The following is a 27,303-nucleotide window of genomic DNA, read 5'->3' on the forward strand; positions in this document are numbered from 1 at the left end:
CACACCCACGCTCCCCTTTCACCTATCGGCGGCTGGCGAACGTGGAAGTCCGACCTGTGGGCCGGTAGAGGTTCCGGGAAAGTGGGGCGCGTGGGGAGGACACCGTGATCTTCACGGCGCGGCTCAGCCTTTCCGGGAAGGGAGCGATGGGGCGCGCGGGCGCCGGGGAGCGGGCGCCGGTGTAGCCCGAGCGGCTCCTGGCCCGGAGCCCGGCGACGGCGGGAGCGGGGAGGCCTGTAAAGGCCGCCGCCCCAAGCGCCCGGCCTCCCGCGCCATGGCCCCCATGGGCATCCGCCTGTCCCCGCTGGGGGTGGCAGTGTTCTGCCTGCTGGGGCTCGGCGTGCTCTACCACCTCTATTCCGGCTTCCTGGCCGGCCGCTTCAGCCTCTTTGGCCTCGGTGGCGAGCTGGGCGGCGGCGCGGCGGGGCCCGTAGCCGTGGCCGATGCGGGCACGGTGGACTTGCGCGAGATGCTGGCAGTGTCCGTGCTGGCGGCAGTCCGCGGCGGCGACGAGGTGAGGCGCGTCCGTGAGAGCAACGTCCTCCATGAGAAGTCCAAGGGGAAGACACGCGAGGGAGCAGAGGACAAGATGACCAGTGGCGACGTGCTCTCCAACCGCAAGATGTTCTACTTGCTCAAGACTGCCTTCCCCAGCGTGCAGGTCCGTACCTGGAGCGCTGGGCTCGGTGGAAGCCCATGGGCGGCGGGGCCACTCTGGCCAGGGAGCCTGGGATCCTGGAAACGTTTTGCAGCCTGTGGACTCCCAACAGTCCCAGGTCGTGGGAGCCCCTGATTTCCATTTTGCAGATGGGAAAATTGAGAGGCAGAAGTTAAGATGCACAAGGTCATGCAAACAGTTCTTGGAAGAGCTGGGTAAGGTTCCAGGTAGTTTAACTCAGAACCCATGCCCTCTGGTCCTTCCCTGTATTGTGTAGTGAAGTGTACCAGGGATCAGGAGACTTGGGTTCTGAGAAGGCTCTGATACAAAAAGGCTGAGAAAGTAAATAACAACGATGCTTCAAGCTCTTCTGTAACATAAAAGAATTGGACTAGAATCCCTCAAACCCCTTTTCACACTTGATTTCATTATTGGAAGGGTCATTCATGGCTGTAGATTACACGTTTTCTGGCCTGCAGGCCAGTAGCCAACCAAAATTCAAAAACTATAAAAGTCTGCTGCAGAGCTGTTAGTTCCCCAGGGCATGAAGGGACAGGGCATGCTCCTAAATTAAGTGGCTTCCCCCCACCTCCACCCCAGGATCTCTTAATGGCTAGTAGTTTAGAGGCCCTTCAAGGAAGTATTTGGAAATACGACTCCAGGCAACTTCATTTTAGCTCTGTAGCTCTCTGTCCTACCTGACACTTGATTAAAGATCTCTAATTATGCCAGAAAATTTAGAATTGAATAGCATTTACCTTGTCTTCAGGTAGGTTTCTGAAGGAGTTGACATTTTCTTCAGGAAATCCAGACATTCTGGATTTATGATTAATACTTTTGGAATTCATCAGTTCAGTGGAGCTGTTGAGTTGAATATACTGTAAAACTTTTTTGAATTTATTGTAGTTCCAGAAGAACTGAATGTAGCGTAGCAATATCTTTTAAATGTATGTCTCATTTAACAGTTGACTTTGATTACTAGGAAGAAAAAAATATTTCCAGTGAAGTTTGATTAGATAAAACAGTTGTAATTAAACCCAGGCTGTCTTGGAAGGTATCTATAAACTTTTGCTGTTGTTCTTGAGATAGTTAAGAATATTGTCATTGTAGAGTTATGTATCTTATGTAACTCCTTCCATGGTATCATATTTGTGCTTTGATTTTCTTTATCCTCTCTTTTTCCTACCTCTCTTCCTTTCTTTTTCTTTCACTTTTTCCCCACATTAAACATTGGATTTCATGTTATGAGTTGCTGGATACCAGATATAAAAGAGACATTAGTAGAATTTTTTTTCAAATGTCTACTAAAACAAAATAATGCATTTTTCCACTTTTTCTTTTGCCCTATTCTGCTTTATCATCATATATAATACTTACTTTGTTTGGATTTAGATGTAAGATGTGCTTGTGAAGTATCTGTCTTCTCTAAAACACCTGTATTTCTCTAAAACAGGATTTTCAGAGAAGTTGATATATGATAGTTATAACATGACTAACAATAACCACTTACTCATTGTATTCCAGGTGTCTAGATACTGACCACACAGGAGGACTTCATTTGGTTCTCACAGCAACTTTGAGAAATAAAATTTTTTATGCCCACTTTACAAGATGGGAAATCTGAGGCTTATGACACTCCATTCCACAGCCTACATGAACTGTCTTAACTCTTCATTGTAGCCAGACATTTAAGAGGCTACTTAAAACTTAGTGTGACTTCCTGAGGGAAAAAAAAAAGTACAACTATAGAAGCTTTAAGGCGGTAATAGTAAAATATAAGCAAACACAGTTGAAAATTTTTTAAAAAGATAAGTTAAAAGTGTTTTAAATATTGAAAACATACATCTATATGTGTGTGTTTGGGTTTACTCATGTTATCACTTATTAACAAAAAATAGAATAGCTGCTAAAGGCAGTGAGTGGCATAAACACAAAAACTAAAAAGTCTTTGCCTTAGTAACTTTTTATCTAATTGTGACTATTTGAATGTTTGCCTGTACATCTTTAGGGTTCATGTTGTATGTCGACTGGAGGAATAGAGGAGGTTGTGTTCATTTATACAGCGTCAAAGTAGGGATTGTGTCATGTTGAGCCATCTCCTTTTACCCCTGTTTTATTACTCTAGAGGCCAAATGTTCTATCCATGTAAAAAATGAACTCAACACTGGCATTTTTTTTTTCCATTCTTGTCTCTCCCCTCCCCCATTATCCCAAAGCAGCCTTAAATACCAACCAGTTTTAAATGACTGGTTGGTATTAAAGTCTCACCTCAAATTTTTTTGGTAAGAAACTTAGATCACATTCCTTTTCAGTTTACTTCCTAATGGAAAATGACCATGGAAAAGCCACAAGTACTCTTTTTTTAAAATCCTGGTGGATTAGGGAGGCATAGTAGTACATGCCTGTATTCCAGCACCTTGGAACGATGAAGTAGAAGGATAGAAAGTTCAAAGCCAACCTAAGCAATTTAGCAAGACCCTGTTTTTGTTGTTGTTTTTTAAGAATTAAGAAGACTGTCAATATGACTCAGTGTTAAGTGCCCTTGGGTTGAGACCTGAACTTGCCTATGTAAGGATCCCTCCTCAGTAAAAGAATATCAGGAGTTATTCTAGAGTGCTCAACTTGGCATGTTTATCTTTCAAGGGACATTTGGCAATGTCTGGAGATACTTTGGTTTTTCACAACCAGGGTGGAATACTACTGGCATTAGATGAGTAGAAGGTAAATATCCAAAGGTGCTCAAGACAGTCCTGCATAACAAAGAATTATCTTGCCCAATTTATCAGTTGATGCCCAAGTTGACAGATCATATTCCACAGACATGTGCTGTCTCAGCAAACTCAAGTTTGGCCCAGGATTGCTAAATTTCCTTTTGTCTTCAGTCTTTCTCAAGTTGACCTATAGGATAGGAGTTAAACGTGTCTCTTTCAATAGAAATACTCCCTGAAAAAGTCTGAGAAGTGCTCAGAGAACACTTGCTTTGCTATCATGTCTAGCCACTAGAACAGGTGATCTTATCTCGTCATATAGCTTTTGGGGGCCATAGTTCTGTAATATCAAAATAACTAGTAATTGATACAGATATAGGTACTATAGGCAAAGAAAACTAGTTCAAATTATCAAGCCAAATAGGTTTTAGTGCTACAAATTCAGTTAATCTGATGAGTTTGATGCATGTTAGGTAGATCATATTCTAGACTCAAAGGAGTTTAGACCACATCTTTAGTATTATAGTACTAAAAGAAGACCTCCTATTCTTATGGCTTACAATAAGCTATCCTGTGGGCTTTGGGCATTTGGAGGTGAATGAGCCTAGTTATAAGACTGTCAGTATAGAGTGTCCGAGAGATGAAGCCCAGAGTTAAGCCAATTGGAAAAGTTATGCTACCTAAAATTTATTTAGCCTTTAGCAAATAGCAAGCCCTTAATTAAACTTTTTAGTGTCATAATTAATTTATCTGCAGAACAACATAGGAAGTTAAGTAGGGTTGCATCCTTCTGTACCTAAAGATATTGGGGTTTGGAGAAGCTAAATAATTTGCCAAAGATTGCCCAGCTAGAAAATAATCTTGGGTTTACTGAGGTTAATAAAATAGTCTGTGAATCAGTTCAGGTATTTCAGAGTCATGAGCATAAGCAGAATTGGGAGCGGTGGTAACAAAAGTGTACTCTTAACTGCAATGTTTTGAATGAATGGAAAGGCTCAGATTAGATACTTGGAGAGTAGTTTGGAGGGAAGTGAAAGGAGGACAGAGAGGTTGATTTTAGACTTTTTATGGTAAGAGATGATATGTTTTGGATTGGGTTGTGGTTTTAGAGAAGGTAAATATAAAATGATGTGAAAGAATTTTTAAGGGTATACTAAAAATGATTCCTGTACTTTTCACAATTGATGTTTTGTTGATGGTAGAAAGAGGAGCATATTATGAGTGCCATTTCAGATTGGTCTTAGAGGTTTAATTAGAGGTGCCTTTGATGTGCCAAGGGAGATGCTAAGGAGGCAGTTGCCTTTATGAGTCTGAAGATTGTCTTGGGGTCCTACTCTAGTCGTTGTACTCAGGGAAGGCCACTTTGAGCTGGTATCATTTGAACTGAGAAAGAGTATAGCAAGTACAAAGAAGGGACATTAAGAAGACTGCTAAGTCTGGAGTGTTCTAAATAGAGTGAAAGGAGAGAGATACTGCGTAGTAGTTGCTATAGTCAGATCATGTAAGAGTTTGTAGATGGTGGTAAGGAATTTGGATTTTATCTCTGCATTATGAGAACCATTAGAAGATTTTTAACTGGAGTGGCATGATCTGATTTGGGAAGACAGCAAATTGCTTGGTTGAGAATGGAAGCTGTATAATGGTAGTGATTTTGGTTTTTTCATTGTATTTTAATGCTCAGAACACTTTAAAATATGTTAGTCAGTAAATAGTTGTTGAATGAATGAATGATGAATGAGTACACTCACTATAGGAGGCAAGAATAATTGAAGAGTAGAACAGAAATCCAAGGAAAAGATCCTAGTGGCTTAAACTAGCATTTTCTTGATAGACATGATGACGCATTCTTAGAATTAAGAGGCAGTATTTTCAGGACTAACTGCTCAGATGTGGAATATGAAAGAGGAATAAGGAAGACTTCCACATTTTGACCTTAGCAACTGTTTATAAGGTCATTTATAATGATGGGTAGTGGATTTATTAAATTGGAGGCATGTAGTGGTACTGTGTGTTATTAGAAGCAGTTGTGCAAAAACAGATTGGGTAATTATGCTCAGGAACTTGTTTTCTCGCTGCAGTTGTTAATCCCTAACTTAATTCTCAATGAGATCACTTCAAATAAAGTTTGTTAATATATTAACTCATATTCAGTTGAGTATATATGGAGAAGCTGACTTAAATTCTAGATAGAAATCTTACTCATGAATCATAAAGCTCAATAGATGCTAGTCAGACTTGACATTTTTGTAAACTACAGTGGTCAAGATGCTAGTCAGACTTGACATTTTTGTAAACTACAGTGGTCAAGACCTGTGACCTGCTCTAACTAGGAATTTGTTTGTTTATTATAAGTTTATTCCTTTTCTTGTGATGTTATTGCTGCATTCATTCACCTAGTCTAGCCTTATTATTAAGACCATGGGGTCTGAAGCAAAATGCTTTATCAGTGCTACACTGTCTTAATTATTCCATCATAAAGTAAGTCTTGATGACTGGTAGGGAAAGTCACGATACCGTGCTATTCTTTTGTTTTTCCCTCTCTTTAGAACATGACTTTTTTCTCTCTGCCAGATAAATTTCAGAAATGGCTTGTCCAATTTTGAAGAAGTTAAAATCCTATAGGGATTTTGTTTGGAGTTGCATTAAATCTATAGTTTACTGATGGGAGATTGACATCTTTATTGTTTTTTTTTTAAAGTCTTTCTATTCATCAAAATGGGATTCCTCTATATACTTTATTTCTGTTATTAGTTTAAATGGCTCTCTTTTTTGATTAAATATTTATTTCTAATATAGCTAAGGGCAGATTATGGTATATGTCTTACACCTAGCAACTTTCTATATTCTGTTATTATTCCTATAGTTTATCTTCAAGTTCTTTTGTATTTTCTCAGTGCTCAGTCATAACAAAATTCATTATGGTTTTGTTTGTTCCTTTCTCTTATCCCCTTTATCTTAACTGTTATTTGGGACCCTCTGAACATGGTTAATAGAGGTTATGGTGGAAGGCAGCTGGCTTGATTGTGGTCTGCAACATCTTGAACCATCTGGCTTCCATTACTTTCTGACCTCAGGTCCATCCGGTGCCTTTCTCCTTGACTGACTCTCCCCTAACCATGCTTGCCTACTTGCTGTCCCGGAAACATGCCAGACATACTCCAGTCTTAGGGTCTTTCTTTGTATTTGTTATTCCTTGATCTGGAATGCACTTTCCCTAGATGTTTGCCAGGCTTCTTTTAGGTCTTCATTTAAATACTGCCTTTCCAATAAGGACTTTCCTAGCTACCTTTTTTTTTTTCCAAACAACTTTATTGCAACATAACTTACATATCATATAATTTGCCAAGGGGCTGGGGATATGGTTCAAGCGGTAGCGCGTTCGCCTGGTATGCGTGCGACCTGGGTTCGATCCTCAGCACCACATACCAACAAAGATGTTGTGTCCACCGAGAACTGAAAAATAAATATAAAAAAAAAAATTCTCTCTCTCTCTCCTCTCTCACTCTCTCTTAAAAAAATATATATAATTTGCCAATACAGTGTACAATCCATTCATTTTTAGTAGATTTGCCAAGTTGTGCAACTATCCTTATTAATCAGTTTTAGAACATTTTTACCACCCTATTGGTATCCCTATGCCCTTTTACTATTAATTCTTATTATCCAGGCAACTACTAATTTATTTCTATGTCTGCAGATGTGCCTATTCTGGACATTTTATATTAATGGAATCATAGTATATGATCTTTTTTGCCTTCTTTCACAAAGCAGAGGAGTTCATCTGTGCTCTGGCATGAGTCAATACCTCGTTCCCATTCATCCTCTTAATAGCTGAATACCTTTTTTTCTGAATATATCACAGTGTTTATCCATTAATCAATTGATAAACAAGATGCAGCTTCCAATTTTTGACATTTTTTGTGGGAATACCAGGGATTGAACCCACGGATGCTTAACAACTAAACTGCATCCCTAACCCCTCGCTCCCATTTTTTTAAATTGAGAGACAGAGCCTCACTAAGTTGCTGAGGCTGGCTTTGAACTCAGAATCCTCCTGTCTCAGCTTCCCAAACCACTGGGATTATAGGCATGTACTACCACACCAATTTTTGATTGTTATGAGTAATCCGAGACCCCTTCTACTGTCTAATAACATACCTCCTTTCTCTGCTTTATTTTTTCCTCCTTTTCACCACCTAGCATACTACATGTTATAGTACATGTTTTGTTTATGTGTCTTGTATATTTCCATTAGAATCTGAGTTTTTTAAGGACAGAGATTCTTGTCCCATCATTGATTACTGTTTTATTTCTAAGTATTAGAACTCTGTCTGGCATACAGATGGCAATCAATAAACTTTTGCTGAATTAATAAATATAGAAGTGAATGGATGAGTTGGATGTTAACTGTTCTGTACTAAGAAATACTTTATGATTTAAGTGGCTTGATGTTCCTGGAATATTGCTATTTTTAATCTGTTCTGTGATAGTTTGGAAACTTTTGAAGTCTTCCAGAAATCACTGAGAGTTGTAGGGCTTTTATCCCATTGGTGACTTTTTATTCATGTATTTTCTATGCTAAAATCACTCTGTCAGTGTAAAAAGGCATCTAGGTTGACATTATGGCAATATAAACATGATGACCTACTCTTTAAAAGGACCCAGCTTTCTGTCCTGCTCAGGATGGTAGTTCCTAATTAAAATCCATATTTGGGGGACATTTTTCTTGTGTGTACATATGATTTGATAGAAGAAAACTGATTGAGCTAGTAATTCAAATAAGGCTAACAGTTTTTATTAACTTAATTCCTAAAATATAATTATTAGATTTGCTTTATTGATAAAATCCCAATTTCCAAAAGTAAATGCAGTTCTAAAACAATTTTAGATAGTTTGTAAATGAGATTGTATTTAAATATGCATTAATAAGCTTACCATTTAAAGCAGTGCTTCTATATATAGTACAGGACACAGACATAATCTGGCAGTGCCTGGAAACATTTTTTGTTTTCAGAACTGAGGGATGGTGCTGCTAATATCTAGTGGATTCTGCTGGTGTTTAGCCAGAGAAGCTATTAAACGTCTTAAAATTCAAAAAATAGCCCCACAAAAAAGAATTATCCAGTCCAAGCTGTCAGTGGTACCAACATTGAGAAATCTCAGCTTTATAGAATCTATAATGTATTCTTTTCTTAATAGAATACTTATATATAGTATTGCATATGTACAATGATTTATGAAAAATAGCTCTAAAGATATATATGTGCTTATGTATACATATGTATACATATATGCACACCCCCACACAGCCTTACTCCTACACCCTTACATATCTATATGGTAAGTCACATTTATTTTATGTTTTAACTTTGTTCCCTAATATATAAAAAGTTGAAAATCTTGACTTTACCTCCTTATCCTGTGTTGTACATTATTGATGTGTAGCTTAAAGAAGACTGATGATTTTTGTATCCCTTTTGATTGCTTATTTCAGCTTATTTAGGTTTTGTAATATACTAGTTTATTATGTGTTTCATAATTTCAAGGTTTTCTTTTCTTATACGTTAAAGGTATGTTTTAGATTATCACTTTTCTAGGACTTTTTATCTCTTAGCATTCACCATTCTCTATTTTTAAGGCATATTCTTTTTTTAACTACATTTCACTTTTCTTTCTCTTTGCCTCTAACTATAGTTGCTTGTGTTCATTGTTTCAAAATATTATCTGTTTTCATATTTTGAACTACTGGTTTTTATAAATCATTAAGCTGTAAGTAGCTATTTGTGTGATGTTTAGTTTCATGTTTGTGTACATTTGAGTTTTTTATTTTGATTAACCAACAAGCTAAATTTTAATATTAGATTCTTGTGTTTCTTTAAATAATAATATTTTTCTCATTTTTCTAATTGTCAACTATTTTTGGTGCAGATAAATACTGAGGAACATGTGGATGCAAATGATAAGGAGGTTATCTTATGGGATCATAAGATTCCTGAGGATATTCTTAAGGAAATAACTACCCCAAAAGAGGTACCTGCAGAAAGTGTTACTGTCTGGATTGACCCACTTGATGCTACACAGGAATACACAGGTGATTTTAAAATTGACCTGAAACTTTAGATTGTCATTTTATATTATAGAATCAGAATCAAGCAGGTGATGTATAATATGCAAATCCAATAACTAACAATTAGATTTTAAGATAAGAAAATTAGGTTAATGTAGCATTTATGACACATTTGTACTGAATTTTTAACCTTTTTATTTATTTATTTATTATTTTTTTAAAAGAGAGTGAGAGAGGGGAGAGAGAGAGAGAGAGAGAGACAATTTTTTTAATATTTATTTTTTAGTTCTAGGCGGATACAACATCTTTGTTGGTATGTGGTGCTGAGGATCGAACCCGGGCGCACGCATGCCAGGCGAGCGCGCTACTGCTTGAGCCACATCCCCAGCCCCAACCTTTTTATTTTTATTTACCCCAAATGCCATATTGTAGCCATACCCACTAGCTGACATCTCACTCAGAATTAGTGACTCACTGATTCTGAAAATTTTAAACAATAGCAGCAAAATAGTTTCTACTGAATACCTATTATTGAGAAAATTTATTTAGCCAGAATATAATAGTTACTTAAGATATTTGGAATGTAGGTTTTATTGCATATAAATCTGACCTTGTAATTAAAAATAGTTAATCCTAGGTACCCAGAAAGCAAGTAAAAAGCAAAACTGAAATATGTGATCCTCCCTTCCACCCAGTTTTCCTTTTTCTTACCTCGTCCTAGCTCAGGTTTCATTGCAGTGGGTCTTTTCTTAGGGCTTCTTACCTAGATATACTAATTTCTTCTTTTCTTCTCTCTTCTTGGTATATATGTCAAAGTTAGTTATTTATCTTTTTGTCTTGGTAAACAGTAAGCTACCTGAATGTAGAGGTTTCTACTTGTTTACCTTTGTGTTCTAGTGCCTATGAAATAAACTTGAACCATAAGAGGCACTTAATAGATAACTCTTTGAAGAACAGGAAGAAGATGGTAGATAGATATAAATAAATAAAATGACTGAAACTATAAAACAGTACTTTGCATGAGTACATAATAGAAATGTGGAATATTGAGGAGTTTGTTTACAGTTTTTTCTAAACTGAACTGATCTGATAATACAATAATGATAACAAACAGTGAGCACATCTCTTGCACAGGGACTGTTTTTAAATGCCTAACTTGACTTTTAAATTAATCCTAAAATTAAGTTATTTAACTTTTATTTAAGTATATTTTAACTTTTTAAAACTTAATTTATGCTGAAGATGGATAATTATCATCTGTATTATGCAAATAAAAAAACTAAATTTAAGTAATTTTTCCCATGACATGCAGCTAATAAAATCATGGATTGGGAGATTAACCTAGGTAATCTGCTTTTAGAACTAGAACTCTTAGCTGCTCTCTATAGTTGGCCTTCATCCCTGAACTCTGTTTGTATGAGGGGGTTATTATCTTTGAAAGACATTTCATGTACATAAATTTTTGATGAAATAAAGTGTAATCTTGTATCTTGAATTTATGCACAGTATTAAGACAATTGTGTGTGTGTTTTTTCTCACAGAGGATCTTCGAAAGTATGTCACTACTATGGTGTGTGTGGCTGTAAATGGCAAACCTGTGCTAGGAGTTATACATAAGCCATTTTCGGAATATACAGGTATGAAATATGCAAGAGCTTTCAAGAGTTAATGTAATCAGACTCTGTATAGTAATTATTCCATTCACATCTCATCTGTATCTCAGTAATTATTGAAATATGCCCCCTATCTTAACATACCCCTTCATTAGATACCATGGGGGTTTTATGGTTAGCACTGATAATATTTAAAAACCATGGTTTTCTAAACTATCTTTAGTGGATGGACACTGTTGACTCAAAATGAGAGATTCTTAGTGGGTTGAGGGATCTCATTGGACATAGATTCTTCCCGACGGCTGTGGTGTCCTCTCTGTTTCTCTATTACTGTTGCTAGTGGTGAATCAGGACTTTTACATTGTAGATTCTGAGGTTTACTGTAGAGTTGCCCTACCCAAATCTGTTGACATATTGGGAGCTTGATATTGTGGTGGTTTAAGGGCAGTGCACCTCAGCATCCAGAATGAAGGAGTGTCACTCAAAGGTTATTAGGAATTAGGCCAATCCTTGAAGAGCTCTGGACATCTTCATAACTCCTTCATAACTCCTTTGTTTCCCCCTACTTCTTGATTCATGCTTTTAGCTTCATACAGATGGCAGGTTAGATCAGTGATGATTGTGTCAGGGTATGGCAGGCCTTGACAGGGAGCTTGATATTCAGCTAGGATTGACTTATCTATAGCCTTGCCATTGCCAGTGGATACATAGATGATATTTGGGTATCACTGGAGACATTCCATTGTACTTATCCAGAGAGGCTAACTTTAGTTAGTCTTCTAGGTAACAGTAATGGTATAGATTGTGGTTACAGTTGGAAGGGAAACACTTGACATAAGCAGCATTACTAACAGCCTGAGGGGATTTTTCATTCTTTTAATTGGTAGACCCCATCAAATACATAGGGCAAAGAATATGGCTGTTTGGTTCCACCCTTCTTTAAGATGACAGGTTCTTAGTGATGATGATGTCCACTTTACCAGTATAGTACTGAAAACAGTCTTAATGATCAGGTATAGTGGACTATATAATGTCCTCCTCAAATTTATATCTACCCCTGTACTAGTTTCCTAGGGTTGCTACAATTAAAAATCACCAACTCTGTGTTAAAACAACAGTAATGTTATCTCTCACTGTTATCTCAAAGTGTTGGTAGAGCCATTCTCTTCCTGATGCCTATAAGGGGCCGTCTTGTTTTTCTTTTAGCTACTGGTAGCTTACCAGTAGTGCTTGATGTTCCTTGATGTGTTTACACATCGTGCCAAATTCTGCCTCCATTATCACCTGGCATTCTCCCTTTGTGTCTGTTCTTTACCTTTTCTTGTAAGGAAACCAGTCGTATTGGATTAAGGGCCTACCCTATACCTCATTGATCTCATTTTACCTAATTTGTGTCAGATTTGACCCTCTTTCTAAAAGATTCTTCAGTGCTGGTGTTCTGGCTTCCTCCTATCTCTGTGGAGGACACAGTTCCACCTATAACAACCTAAAAAGTTAAGTATCAAGATGAGATACTTAGGGTAGGATCTTAAACTAATGAGTGTCATTTCCTCCTAAGAAACAAAAGGACACAGACATTATCTCGGATGACAGTGTGAAGGTGGAGACAGATTTCAGGGAAGCTTTGAATAAGCCAAGGCTTACCAGCAGCCAGCAAAAGCTTAGAAAGAGTCATGGATTGGTTTCTCCCTTTGAGCCTCCAGAAAGAGCTAACACTGCCAGCATCTTGACTTCAGACTTTGGGCCTTCAGAACTATGAGATGATAGATTTATTTTGCTGCAAGTCACTTAATTTGTGGTAATTTGTTAAGACGGCCCTAGAAAACTATCAGTAAGTGTCCCATAGAGTAGTCATTTATTCCAGCGATTTCTAGTATGTCTTACTGTGTCACCACTGCACAAAAGGACTGCCAAATAGGGAGAAATAAGCAAAATTTTCATTAAAGTTATTTATTTGCTTTGTCAAATAATTATGGATCCCAAATTCTAGCTGCTCTGAAACAGGCTAAACATATTTGCATTTCAAAATCTTGTCTGTTTTATGCCATCTGACCTTCATCTCTTTTTCATAATTCAGATGGTTCTTTAAATTGACAGTTTAAGATTAGTTTAAGATTATCTAATTGCTTTATGGTTTTTTTTATAGATGAGAAAATGGGCTTTACTTTCACGTCTTTACTGAGTTAGTTAAGATAAGTTAAACTGTTAATTTAGGCTGTTATCATGTACACAAAAATATAGGAGCTTGAACAAATAGTTTATTTCTGTTCTCTGACAGCTGGCACATAAACAGTCCAGGGCTGCCATGGTAGCTCCCAGATAGCAGGCACCAGGCCTATCCCTCCTGTTGCTTTGCTCCCCTAACACTTGTTGTGCTTCTCAGCATGATTGAGGATGACTCACTACTTCATTGATATGCCATCAGAAGAAAGGGTGAAAATGGAGGTTATTTCTGAGAGTTTTACCTATAGGTTTCATGCTTACTTCCCACATCCCACTCACAATGTTCATGTCCCATTGATCAAAAGCATAGTTAGAGCCATTTGCAAAAAAGGGCTAAGAATTATTGTCTTTATTTTCTGTAGCCAGCCACACTAATATCCAGGGATTCCATCCCTCAAGGAAAATGAGGAAAGTGGATCTGAGTACAACATAGTAATACTCAACACTCAGTCTAGTATGTAAGAGTCACAATTATATAAGGGACACAATTATTTAAATTAGTACTCACACTTACAGATGAGAAAATAAGACTTTTAAAATTCAGTGTATTCCTCAAGGTCATCCAGCTAAATTATTGGCAAAGTATTGCAAATAATTCTGTTACAGTGCTTTCATAATAACAACCTCATAATTCTTAAAATTTATGTAGTGTTTACTGATTTGTAGGATATTTAATGTTATTTCATTTAAACTTTTTGATAAGTTTGTGTGATAAGGAATAATTTTATTTTATTAACTTTTTTATTATAGATGAAAAAATGGGCTTTAGTATCCCCTGTCATTAAAACCATGTAGTTCAAAGTGTTCTTGTAATAGCTAACCATTTCTTATTAATATCTTGCAATTATATTTTCAGGTCTAGAGATATAGCTCAATGGTAAAGTGCTTTCCCAACATGCATAAGGCTCTGGGTTTGAATTCCCAGTACCACAAAAATAAAAAATTAATATTTAGTATTTTTAGTTTATAAAGTTCTTACAGCCTTCTTTTAACTGGAAGAAATATAAAATGGGAATTATAGTAACTTTTTAAATTAATAAAAGAAATAGGCATTTAAAGATTAAGTACAGAACTTGAGTCTTTGAAACCTCCTCATTCTTTTGGCACCTGTCCCTCAGTTGAATTAGGATTGCATTTAGCTACACAGAAGTAAATCTAATAACAGTGGTTCAACAAGTGAGGGTGTTTCTATTTATCACCAAAGAGGAAGGCTAAAAAAAATAGGGGTGGTTCACTAATGTCAAGGACCTGACTCTTCTCTTCACTTTTTTTGTTTGAAGGTAGCTTTTTATTTGCATACACAGAAAGGTGGGTCTCCCATTTTCTGTGATAGTCTTTCTAAGCAAGAAAAAAGGGCAAAAGAGGACAAAAATATCCCAAATATACTATGTATTTGAAGGCTTGTTCATTAACTCTGTGTTTCATAACATTGACTGAATGTCACATTGTACCATTAATTATAAACAGAACCTGCTACTCCAAAGAGAATTTTGAACCTTAATAAAGTAAACGAAGAGGAAATTTATTAGCAAATAGAGTCACATTCTTGGGCCTTGGTTTCCAGATCTACGTATACCAGGGGAATAGTTCAGAGTATTCCTGTAAGAAATAATACCCCTTATTAGGATCTTGCAATTATTTAGTATTTTTAGGGCTGGGATTTTCATATTAGGGTTAATAAAATGTCCATTTTCAAAAATCTTTATTCTATAATAATATGTATCCCCCTTACTGTCTTACCCAGTTTAAAATAAAGAAGACAGAAGTTTATCATAGTTAAAAGTTGATTCAAAAAGTGTCTCTGTAAGGCTGGGGCTGACTTACCCAGTGTGCTAGAACATGAAAGTGCTTGCCAGTTAGCAAACACTCTGAAAGAATCATAACACGCATAAGTATGTGTGTGTTGACCTTCCATTCCTGGATGGAAAATTGCTTTGCCTAGGCCCTCCTTTTGGAATGTTATTTTCAGACCCAGAGTATTGGCAATACTTTACAACTTATACCAATTGTAAAATACTCTATGTTTACATAAATTCAGCTCTGTGTTATGCTATAAGTAGAGCTGATCAAAAATCTTATCAAACTTAATTTTAATTAATTCCTTGAGTTTGAAATTCTTAAAAGAGAAATACTTGAATACTTAAATGAAGGTGTAAGTATATTAGTGTAGTGGAAATTGTAGTTATTAAAAATAAGTTATCAGAAGTTTGTGTAGAAAAGTATGAACAACTTTTTATTTCCTACCAGGTCTTTTAGCATAACCAAACGAATAAAATTAACATTCTGTAGCTGCAATTTTGCCTCCTTATCAGTAATTTACATTTACCTACTATCTTTTTGAAATGTGTCCATATAAGTACTACAGATGAATGCATTGAGTTTATGTAATTTGAAGTACATTTTTCAAAATATTGATTTATTAATTCTTGTATAAAATTATTCTGATAGCATCTGCTGAGATGTGCTATTTTATTTTCTTATACAATACTGACCTCTAGAGATACCTCACTGTAAGTTCACTTAGTAAAACTTTTCAAATATTTATAAAAAAGAATTCAGAGGATTTTTGAATTTTTTTCCCTTCCACAGTTTTTGCTTTTATTATGAATAATTTCAAATGTAAAATTAAAGTAAGTACTCATATACATCATCTAGATTCACCAGTTATAACACATGTATTTGCTGGGTTTTGGGGTTGTTTTTTGAGGGGGGGGTTGACTTGTGTTCTTTGAAAACAATTACAAGAATTATAACATTTTATCCCTATATATTTCAGTTTGCATCTCTAAAAATTAAGGACATTTTTCTACTTTGCTATAATAAAATTAACAATTATTCTTTCAGAATCTCCAGTATTCACATTTCACTAGTTGTTCCCCAAAGTGGATTTTTTGGCTGCTTACTTCAAACCAAGATCTAGTCAAGTGACAAACACTACCTTTACTTGTTGGGTTATTTAGTCCTCTTAATCTAGAGCAACCTTCAGGTCCTGTTACTGCAAAGACATTGACTTGTTGAGGAGACCAAATCATTTCTCCTATAGAATATCCTTTTAGATGTATCTCATTGTTTCCTAAGGGTACATTGAACTTCTTTATTTTTACATTATCTTTTTCATACAAAGTGCACATTAGACCTGAAGCCTTCATTGGATTGGTTATACATTTTTGTCAAGAATATTGTGTTTTTGCTTCATGTACTTCTGTATCATATTATATGACATGTAGTGTACCTTTGTCTCAATATTAATGATGCTCAGATGGTTAAAGTGGTCATAACTAGATCTCTTAATAATTTGAAGATCTATTAAGGGTGTTACCAAAGAGATTTTCTAATTCTGTTGTTTTTTCTACACGTATTATTGAGAACTTTTTCCATTTCCTGAAATGTATTTTCTTCTAAAAAGGGAGGATAAATGTTCAACTTTTCTCCTTTATTTATAGTTTTAAACTAAAGAATTTGGGTAGAAACCATCTTCATTTGGAAAAATATATTTTAGGGAAGAAAACACTTTCTGTTTTTTGAAAATAGCCTTTTTATCTCATGAATTTTCATATAGTCAGTATGATTCAAACAGCTTCAGTTATTATTTTTAAGCTGAGTGTATTTTTTTTCTCACTTTTTATTAGGGTACCATTTTTATATCCCTTTTTCTTCATATACTATTATATGATCTTTTTCTGTAGATATTATCTATAAATTTTCAACTGTAAGCAAAAATTAAACAGGCTTATTTGAGCATCTTGACTGCCATCCTATTTTAGTCATAGTCATTCATTTCTTTTCTCTTTTTTTGTCTAGGTTTTACTGTTACCCAGGCCTGGGTTTATGATCCTCCTGCCTCCGATTCTTAAATAGCTGGGATTATAGGCTTCTGCCACCAATCCCCACTATCCCATCTTTCTTCGAGTTATTTTTAAAATCTGGGAAACTATCAGCAATCAATTATGAGATGACATTTATGGACCTTTACTCTTTCGTCTTATAACCATCTTTGGTGTCCTCAGAACTATAGCTAACATTTATCCAGTGACAGCCAAGAGTGCTTCTGCTAAGAATTTCTCAGTCATGCCTTAGTTGGCTGAATCTTGTCCTCTTATAGATTACTTCTAAAGAGCTAGCTCAAGGGTATAAAATTACTAAATATGTTTTAAGAACTTTCTTTTTAGCTTTGATACCTGAAAGACTCTACTATTTTTAAAGTCTTTGGTTTGCCCTGAATACACTACCTACATAGTGTCTTAGGGCTGTCGTAGGAAATTACTACAAACGGGGTCGTCTGAAATGACAGAAACTTAATCTGTCCTAGTTCAGGAGGCCAGAAATTTAATAACAAGAAATCAGCAGAAGCATTCTCTTTTGGTAGAGTAGAGGGGAAATTCCTTGCCTTCCTCGTCCACCTTCAGGTGGCTCCAGACGTCTTTGGCATGTCCTTAGATGGTTGTATAACTTTCCTCTACTTTATGGAAATTTTCAAGCCATCTGAAATATTTTAATCTGCATTTTCTATATTTTTCAGTGGACATTGCAGTTTCTTTCTCATTTATATTTGGGACAGGTACCTTGGTACTGATGGAAGAAAGGTGACAGGACAGGAATTTGGGTGATTTTTAGTACAGGAGCTTTCTTTTCTGATAACATGAAGAAGACTTCATAGGCACTCTTGAAATTGCTTTCAGACTTATTTTTTTCTTGCTTGATCTTGTTTCAGGAAGACCTATCTTCAACCCCTTCCCTCCTTAGCTTTAGCTACCATCTTCCAAATCCCAAAAGATACCTTATGTCATCATTTTCTCCTTCCTCCCAGGGTATTCTCAGGACTACATGCCTAGTCCTGTGTCTTCTCCAAGGCTTTTCTTAGTGCTTTATTGTTTTAGGCCTGCTTTCATTAATTCCCATTTCAAATGGGAACTTTTCTTTCTGAGAAGGACTTCTGGCACATATTAACCTGAGTTCTTCTACCACTGAAAATTCTCCAGCCTCTTAACACCTCTGTGAAGCTCCTATGCATCCCCACATTCCAGGGCTTATTCTGTTGATCATTGGTCTTTATTTCCCAGCTTTCTCATACATGCATGTTTGTAGTTCTCCTCTGTTTCCTTAACTTTGTACTTGTAGATTATGGGTGTATTTGCTGTCCTTGTGGCTGTGTATGTTTCTTTGAAGGAAGTGTGAGAAGAGTCGAGGAGACTGCTTATCATCATTGTGAAACTCGGAAATGTAGATTCTAATGTAGATTCTGCTAGTTATGTTTTTTATTTTTATTTTTTCTGTAGCTAGGAATAAGCTGGTAATGCACCTATTTACATTACTAGCCATAATGGACTATATTTTGTTTCATAGGGAGTAAATGCTAAAACAACAATCTACTTGGATAATTATCAGTAAGTTTGTTATCATGCATAGTTTGATAGTGAAAAAAAACTTCCAAACCAATAAAAACATCTCAAGCAATCTCTGGGGTCCCCTTTCCCTTTTAAAATTTTGTTCTTTTTTGAAATCTAAATCTTTTTTTTTTTTTTTTTTTTTTTGTACTAGAGATTGAACCCATCGGTGCTCAACCACTGGGCCACATCTTCACCCCTTATTTCTTAAGACAGGGTCTATCTAAGTTACTTGTAGCCTAGCTAAGTTACTGAGCTGGCTTTGAACTTATGGTCCTCCTACCTCAGCCTCCTGAGCCATTGGGATTACAGGCATGCAACTACCAAAGCCTTTTTCTTTTTATATACCCTGATAAAATAGACATAAACTTGACTCAGTTACCTCTTCAACCATTTTTGTTTATAAAGCTACTTAGGAGAATGAATCAATATGCACATAAATTAATCCATGAATATATCAGAAGTAGAGATGTTTTAGGAGAAAACTGAATTTTAAAATTTGAATTATCCAAGGAAGTTGTATTTTTGTCACAGGGCGGGCTTCCCAAAAATCAGACTTAAGATGGAGATTAACATGCAGAATATTTAATAGGTAATGTGTTAGGATCAAATTTATAAAGGGAGGGAAAGAAAGCAGAATGCATGCAGAGGGACTTTAAGTTGCAGTTCAGTTCCAGTAGAGGATCAGCCAGTAGTATCCCACAGGACCACATGCGTTCTTAGGCTAGATATTTAATATCCATTATCTGTGACTGCAGGATTACATGCCCCCCCTTTTTAACTTTGTCTTAGTACATGATTATTTTGTCATAAAAGACAAATAAGCCTATTAACTTTTGTACTTAGAAAAAGAAGGCATTCTATTGGGGGCCGGAGGGACTACAAGTAATTTTATAGAATAGGATGTTTTTCAGTTACCTGTACTTTGAATTCCAAAGGATATATCTTTTGGTTTTAAAGTTTCAGTACTATTAATGGGTATTGTATTTGCTTTTCAGCTTGGGCAATGGTAGATGGTGGCTCAAATGTGAAAGCCCGCTCTTCTTACAGTGAAAAGACCCCTAAGATCATCGTGTCTCGCTCCCATTCAGGGATGGTAAAACAGGTTGCTCTTCAGACATTTGGAAACCAGACTGCAATCATCCCAGCTGGTGGTGCTGGTATGTTCCCCCTCCTGTGATTCCTAAGACTACTTCTAGATTGGGCAATTCTATGTCCTATACTGGGAAAGAAAATGAGAAGGAACAGTATACTTTCAGGGTAGGCTCAGTTTCCTACTTGGTAATCTCTAGGGTAGACTTTAGTGACGTTGGTCTTGTCTAGAAGAAATAATCCCATAATAGCTTCTTTTCCTCAAATACTACATGAGCATCTTCCCACCAGTGATGTGCCATCAGTGGTTGCTTTTTGTATGATCTGACTTCAAAATAATTATTCTGTTGATTAAACAGGAAAGGAGAAAATATCAAGGTCTTCAGATGCTTCATCCTAAGTCTTGTTAGAAACATCAATCCCAGAGTCAATTTTTTTTAATATTTATTTTTTTTAGGTATAGATGGACACAACACAATGCCTTTTTATTTTTATGTGATGCTGAGGATCGAACCCGGGTCCCGCCCATGCTAGGCAAGCGCTCTACCGCTGAGCCACAATCCCGGCCCCCTGAATCAATTTTAACAGCCCTAAACTTTTCAACTTGCTTGTGTGGGATGAGAGGTAGAGTCTAGTGCCATCCAGCTTGCAGTGTATTCCATACTGTTATGTGAGTATAGAGCAGAGGTCAGCTTACATTTTCTGAAAAGGGCCAGATAGTAACATTTCAAAACTTAGGAGCTACATGTGTATGTCTGTCTTATAATATCCTTTGACTTTTTTAAAGCCACCTTTAAAAATATTTTTTAAAAATTAGATGACTTTCGTTATAAGTACTACTTAACATATCAGAAATATTTTAATTCAGGTAAATAGCAAATTGTTGTCAGAAAATATTTGTGTTGGAATACCTTTTCAGCAAATTAATAAAGCGAGAAATGATTCTTTTTAACTATTAAGCCTAATGGTTTTAATTTGCCAAATGCATGTAACTGATTTCTTTAATATTTACTTTCAGCCTCTCTTTTAGGCTGATTAGGAAAAGTAATGTCCAAAATATACCTAGTAAGAATAAGATAAACTAGATTCTAGATGTGTTTTTTTCTGCATTTGTTTCATTTATTTTTTCTTCTTTAAATTTGGCCTCATTAAACAAAGGATTTAGGGTAGAAATGTTACTTTTTGTTCCCTGAAATCAGGTCTGCCTTGATGTTTAACTGAAATATATAAGTGTTTAGCTATAGTATAATATATCATTCCATAGAAAATGGAATATTGAATGTGTCATTCCATAGAAAACAAGCATAAAGATTTAAAATTTCAAAGTATAGGGATGTTTTTTGGTTATACATGAGACTAGCTTAGTAAGTTATTTTGTAGTATTTTGTTCCTCTGTGGAGTTTAATGTTTGTACTCTTACTTGGGAAAATATTTTTTATTTTAAATAATTTTAGACTTGAGCAGTTGAAAACACAGTATAGTCATGTTCTATATACCCTGTTCTATTCTTTTCAACAGTGCACTTAATAAAAAATATACACTACTTTCTTAAAATCTTTTAAACAATAACTTAAATTCTGTGTTTATCTTTTAGGTTACAAAGTTTTAGCACTCTTGGATGTGCCTGATAAGACTCAAGAAAAAGCTGATCTATATATCCATGTGACATACATCAAAAAGTGGGATATATGTGCTGGCAATGCCATCTTAAAAGCCCTTGGAGGGCATATGACCACTCTGAGTGGTGAAGAAATCAGTTACACTGGGTCAGATGGAATTGAAGGGGGACTCCTTGCTAGTATCAAAATGAACCACCAGGCTCTGGTTAGAAAACTCCCAGATCTTGAAAAGACAGGACATAAGTAAGCATCACTGATTACAGAGTGCAACTGCTCTTCCAGAGCTGACATGATTATGCCTGAAATGCTGGAAGCTTCAAAGGACTGGTGGAGACTATGCATGGTTAAGGCCATCTTGAACCTTTTTAAGTATTTATGAAGCATCAAGGACTTATTTTCCCTGTAATAGGATGCAGAATCAGGGAAAATGGGTTGCTTCGTGTCTCAAGTATTGTCTTTATTTTTGAGACTATTTTCGTACAGTTGTCATACACAAGGCGCATATATATATTTGTGAATTAAAATCTATAGCTGAGTCTACATTGTTATAAGTCAACCATTTTCACACAGCATCATGAATCTTCACTATTTGTTAATACTTTCACACAGAATTGGGTTGAAGGAAGGATTGATTTTTGTGTAGGTGTTTAATATAACTTTACAATTATTATCTTACTGAAAATATAATAACTGGGGATTTTTACTCCTGATTTGGATGGAAAGCACAAAAGCTACACGTTCATTAATATGCAGCAAATGCTCTGTTCATCTGTTACTGAATATTTCTATGATGAAAATAGAAAAAGCTTAAATTGATTTTTTTCTTTGAAATTTTAATAACAGGTTCACCAGCTAGTAGAAAATATAGATATATGATGGTTTGCATTCTAATTGTAATATTCTGTGTGTGTGGTTTGTTTTGTTTTTTATAAAGAAAAGTATGTATGTGTACACCCATGGGTTCAACATTTCTGCCATCTTGCTGTTGATTTTCATTTTCCCTGTGAAAGATGCATGATTTCATCCTTTTCCTCCCGACTGGTATTTAGTCTTTAACTTGTAAGGTTTGGCTTGGGGTTTTAGGGTTAGCATTATTATTTTGATACATTATCTCATTAGGGATAAAATAATGCTGTAAGACACTAAGAATATAAATGATTCTGTTATAATGGAAAGTTATTTGGTATTACATGGATTAAATTAGTTTTTGTTATTTTCAGGAACTTTGTTTAAGTGAGTTTTAAAATTTTTGCCAGGTTTATATAAAGGGATTCATTGTCAAGAATGAATACAGTTGATTTTGCCATGGTTGCTTTTTCTATTAATAAATTATTACCTAACCTAACCAAATTCTCATACTAGTAACTTTTGAGTTACTCTATATTCCCTTCAAATTGCAGTAATGAAAGTTAAAGTTAACTTTTGATGAAATTTTTCTTCTATTCAGGCAGCAGAATATGGTTGGGGAAAAAAGTTGTGACATTTATTTTGTTGCCAAACTACAGCCTTGCTTTATGAGCAATCTTTCATTGGGATGTGTGGGTTCTCTCAGTGTGATATCCAGACAATTTATGTAAAGAATCACAATTATTTCATGTGGCTTCAATGCCTTTATATTCCATAGCAATGATAAGGAGAGGGATTTTTCATGCTTGCTTTCTTCTTCTTCTGTTTAACAATTTAATCTTTAAAAAAAGTTTCCTATTTATTTTCCTATCTTGGAAGTAAATTGAACCATAGGATGTACATTCTAAACTGGTAGAATGTTCATACTTTAGGTTTGCGTAGTACACTGTACAGAGCCCTTTGATTCCTTTTAAGTGAACTGAATCTAGTGTGTGATGTTTCCATTCAGTATCTATAACTACTAGTCACAAATCCATTAAGTAGGCTTTTTGTTCAGTGAAAATTCAAAGTTGTGGTGGTCGGAACACTTGAATTTAAATAGGACTTCAGAACTTGCAAAGGAATATCAGAAACCTCATCTGTTTACTTCATGTAAGATAAGGAAATTTTTTGTTCTCCAGAGAGATGGTAAAGGCATATGCCATTACCAGAATCCTGTGGTATAAGCATTTCTTTAATATGTCAGGGAAATGACTGGCAAATAGGAAATTGAATTTAATTGGTGGTTTTAAAAAATATTATGTGGAAACTTCAGAACTTAATGAAAACTAGTTCACATTAGCAAGCATGATTGCTTTAGTTTTATTTTTAATTCCATTAATCTACATACCTAGGATGTGAAGGATGTGTGTTGTGTGCAAAATTAAGGTATTGGCTGAGAGTTAAATACATTATTTTTATAATTTGTTGGATATAGTCTAGTTACTAAGGATTTTTAAGTACTTTTATAGAAAATTCATTTTTTAAATTTTATTTCTAAGAGCCAATATACATTACAAGCAACAGTATTTATATTTATTTATATGAGGCATTATTATGCCCAGACATACTAGTAAATTACCTTCATGAGTGAGGCATACAATATCATTTCTAAAACATAGCAAAACAAGTAGTTTCCTTTTAGTGACTCCTATTTGCCCAACTCCGGGTCTTCTCTTTCCTTCATCTTTGCCCTTACATTGAGGATAGTTTTCCCTTAAAGCTGAGTTTTATATATCATATCAGTAGAAGTGGTGATGTTAGTATTCATTGGCTGGCCCTCTCCTCTGCCCCTCTTCATCTCTACCTTATTACCTGTTTGCCATGCCCATTAATGTTCTTATGTCTGCTTCTCTTCCTTAGCCAGGATACATACTCCCATGCTCATTTTCCAAATTTTCTTTTATATACCCCTTTTTCTCCAGATTGGCTGCTAAAATATTTGGTAAAACTGAGGCTCTGATCAAGTTCCCAGTGAGGGAGATAATCCTGGCCTAGGTAACCATTACTTTTCAAACTGCACAAAAAGTGTAAAATGAAAATCACTTTCAAAGCTACAAACTTTCATGCTGTCAAATCTAATCGAATACAAAAGTCTTTACAAAGCGTTTCTTCCAACCCATCTCTCAGGAATGTCAACAAAAGATATGAGAAAATGGGATAGATAAGCCTTCTTAAGGAAACGTGCTTTTTCTGTTGGTTACCATACTTGTATTCCCCATTTCAGTTGAGTTTACAAGGGCCTACAAGATGGTCATGTTTGTCTTTAGTATATAATTTTCTGTTCCCCCAATTTTAGTGTTTGTTTCTAATTTTAAATCAGTTATATGCAGGTGAATTATTTATGGTGTCTAATGAAGTAACAGCAACATTTTGGTTTGTGTGTTTTAAGTAACAGTTGTGCAAATTATTTCTGTTTCCTGGGTGCTCCCTTTGGGTATTTTGCAAATTGTGTCAGAGGAGGTGGAACAGGAACAATAGCTGAAAATAGGGTAGGAAGAGAGATGGAAAATGAGGGGAAGGGCAGCTGAAGGAGATGCAGAGCATACATCTGCCCTGAATGCTACAGTCAGCAACTCTGCTCAAGTCTCTTGTGTTAATTTCAAAAATAGGATTTCACTCAGACTGTGAAACTATATCTGATAGTCCAAGTGTAAGTAAAGAAAAGTGGGGTACACTACAGAAAATAATCAGCTTTTCCTCTCTTGAGTAACACCTTTGAAGATGGACTCCCTGAGACAATGTGATAGGTCAAAACAGGAACTGTTTTGGATTCTTCTAGATGCAACTGCCTATTGTGATTATGTATTGATTGTTCCTAGATAGAAATGTGACTTAATTTTAGATCTTGGTTGAATTTAAACTGTATTTAATTATATGCATTATAGAAGTGTGTCTTATATAACTGTTGTGTAAAATAAACCTCATCTGTGATTTCAGTTTTGTTCTAAAAAAAGTTGTGCCTTAATAATAGGGCATTGTATGTTAATAAGGGAAAACAAAATCTTTTTTTTAGTAGATGGGAAAAATAGGAATTTTTTGCCATTAAAATTTAAGTTCTTTTAATGTTTTTAATATTAGAGTTGGGGGAAATTCATTGAAATTAAATAAAATTGATATAAAATTATTTTTACATAATCTAGCATTTACAACTAAATACATTTTATAAGAACTGGCATCTTGATGTATATAGGTCTGAAATGATATTTCATCTTTTGATTTTTAATTTAATAAAGACCAGGGTAGATCACATTTTTACAGATTTACTTTTAAATAAACCATTTCCATGTGCTAATACATCTGTTCTCCTAGTTCTCTAGAGTCATTTTGGTTAAGAAATAAATAGTTATATATTCATGGTAGTTTCTCCATCATTTATTAATGTCAATTAATATTGTATGTTTTATAGCATAATAAATACTTCCTAAGGGGGACAGGTTTCTAATTCTGATCAGCCATTATTGAGAGAGCAAGAAGAATCAAACTCTATACTTAAGAAGTAGATTTTGGTTTTATGAGATGCTGGTTATGTAAATTGTCCATTTTTATCTCATCAAAGCCTGCCAGGTATATGCTTTCGAATTTACCATTGGCAAAGCATTTCTTTATTTTGGAAGTTGAGTAGTGAATTAGTTTTGTTGAAAAATATTTTCCTTTCAGTTAAACAGACCAAACTTGTAGATGTTAAGGATCATGAATATACTAACACAATGTTATATATTTTGTTTGTGAGAGTTCCCTAAAGTATTATAATTAATGTAATTTGTGTACATTGCAAAAGGAGAAACTAGTGTTTGATTAATATGTTCCATTAAAATTCTTTTTGCAGTGCAATACACATAGTGAATTTTTATTCAGAATTTTTTTTAAATAGGAAAGCATAAGTCATGAGATCAGTTAACCCATGAAAAGATTTTATCTTCCCAAATTATCTTACCTTTGTCACTATTCACGTAGTGTTAAGGAGGGAACATTTATGGACTTCATTTTTGTATATCCTTACTGTCCTTTCCTGGTGTAGCCAAAGCCCATTCTTTTAGTCTCATGGAAGAATCCCTGTTCTTCTGGGCTTGCTTCTTTCTTTTGACATTAACTTGAGCAATTACACCTACATACCCAGGGTTTGGATTTACACTGAAGTTATGACTGTTTCCTGTATCCCTGCCTTTCCAAACTGATTTCTTGTCATCCTCATTTCTGTTACTCTGTTTCTTAAAAATGGGTCAACAATGATGAAAAAAATTAAAATACTTTACCTTTGTAAACTCCTTCCTCTTTCACACAATTTAAAGCCATGGCAAAGCTATACCTTTTCCCGTTGTGTAGACATGCTGGGCCAACAATTTTCTTAGCGTGCTCTGACCGCCTCACACCACCAAATTTAAGTGGGTTTCAGCTTCAACCTTTACAGGAAATAAAACTCTCCTCCCTCCATGGCTTTACCGTAGTTTTTTTGTACCTTGCCTACAGCAACTTAACAGTAAACTTGGGGATTGCGTTGTGGTTTTACTTCAACTCCCAGATAGCCCGTAGCTTGCACAATTAATAGGTGCTTAGTATGTTTTGAACCAAATTAACTAAAGGGTTACCGCTAGCATTAGCATGCTTCATGCCTCAGTTGTATATGCTGGTTAGTGGTTTGTTTTCTTTACAAATACTATGATTATCACTACACACACACTTAAATTATTTTTTAAAGTTTTGCTTTTCTCCAGATACTATCCCATGGTCAATTAACTGTAGAAAACGTGATTGCTTCCAATGACATAATTATCCCAAACTCTGTCCCTGGATATACTTTGCCAAATGAAATTTGAATTCTCTGAATAAATTGGTCATGTCTGAAAGAATTGGTGTGCTGCATTTGCTTGCTTACTTTATTACTTTTTTATATGAAAACATAATAATATTCCATTTTAACTGCTTTCAGGTGTGCAATTGAGTGTCATTAAGTACATTCACAATATTGTGTGATCCTTACCACTACCCTGGTTACTGGTCATCTTTTGGGAAAGTACGTTTTTAATTTCATGGACTGTTACAGATCACCTCCA

The 27,303-nt window shown here is 35.5% G+C and overlaps 1 protein-coding gene across 1 annotated transcript; it reads left to right on the forward strand.

The window, feature by feature from the left end:
* Nucleotides 1-27,099, forward strand: Bpnt2 (3'(2'), 5'-bisphosphate nucleotidase 2). The gene is made up of 5 exons (XM_078017150.1): nt 1-661; nt 9,295-9,457; nt 10,975-11,070; nt 19,652-19,813; nt 21,340-27,099. The coding sequence occupies exons 1-5, from the start codon at nt 275-277 to the stop codon at nt 21,609-21,611; spliced, it is 1,080 nt and encodes a 359-aa protein (XP_077873276.1). The 5' UTR covers nt 1-274; the 3' UTR covers nt 21,612-27,099.
* Nucleotides 27,100-27,303: the final 204 nt, after the last annotated feature.

Source organism: Ictidomys tridecemlineatus, chromosome 7 (genome assembly GCF_052094955.1).
Source record: "Ictidomys tridecemlineatus isolate mIctTri1 chromosome 7, mIctTri1.hap1, whole genome shotgun sequence".
NCBI classification, from domain to species: Eukaryota; Metazoa; Chordata; class Mammalia; order Rodentia; family Sciuridae; genus Ictidomys; species Ictidomys tridecemlineatus.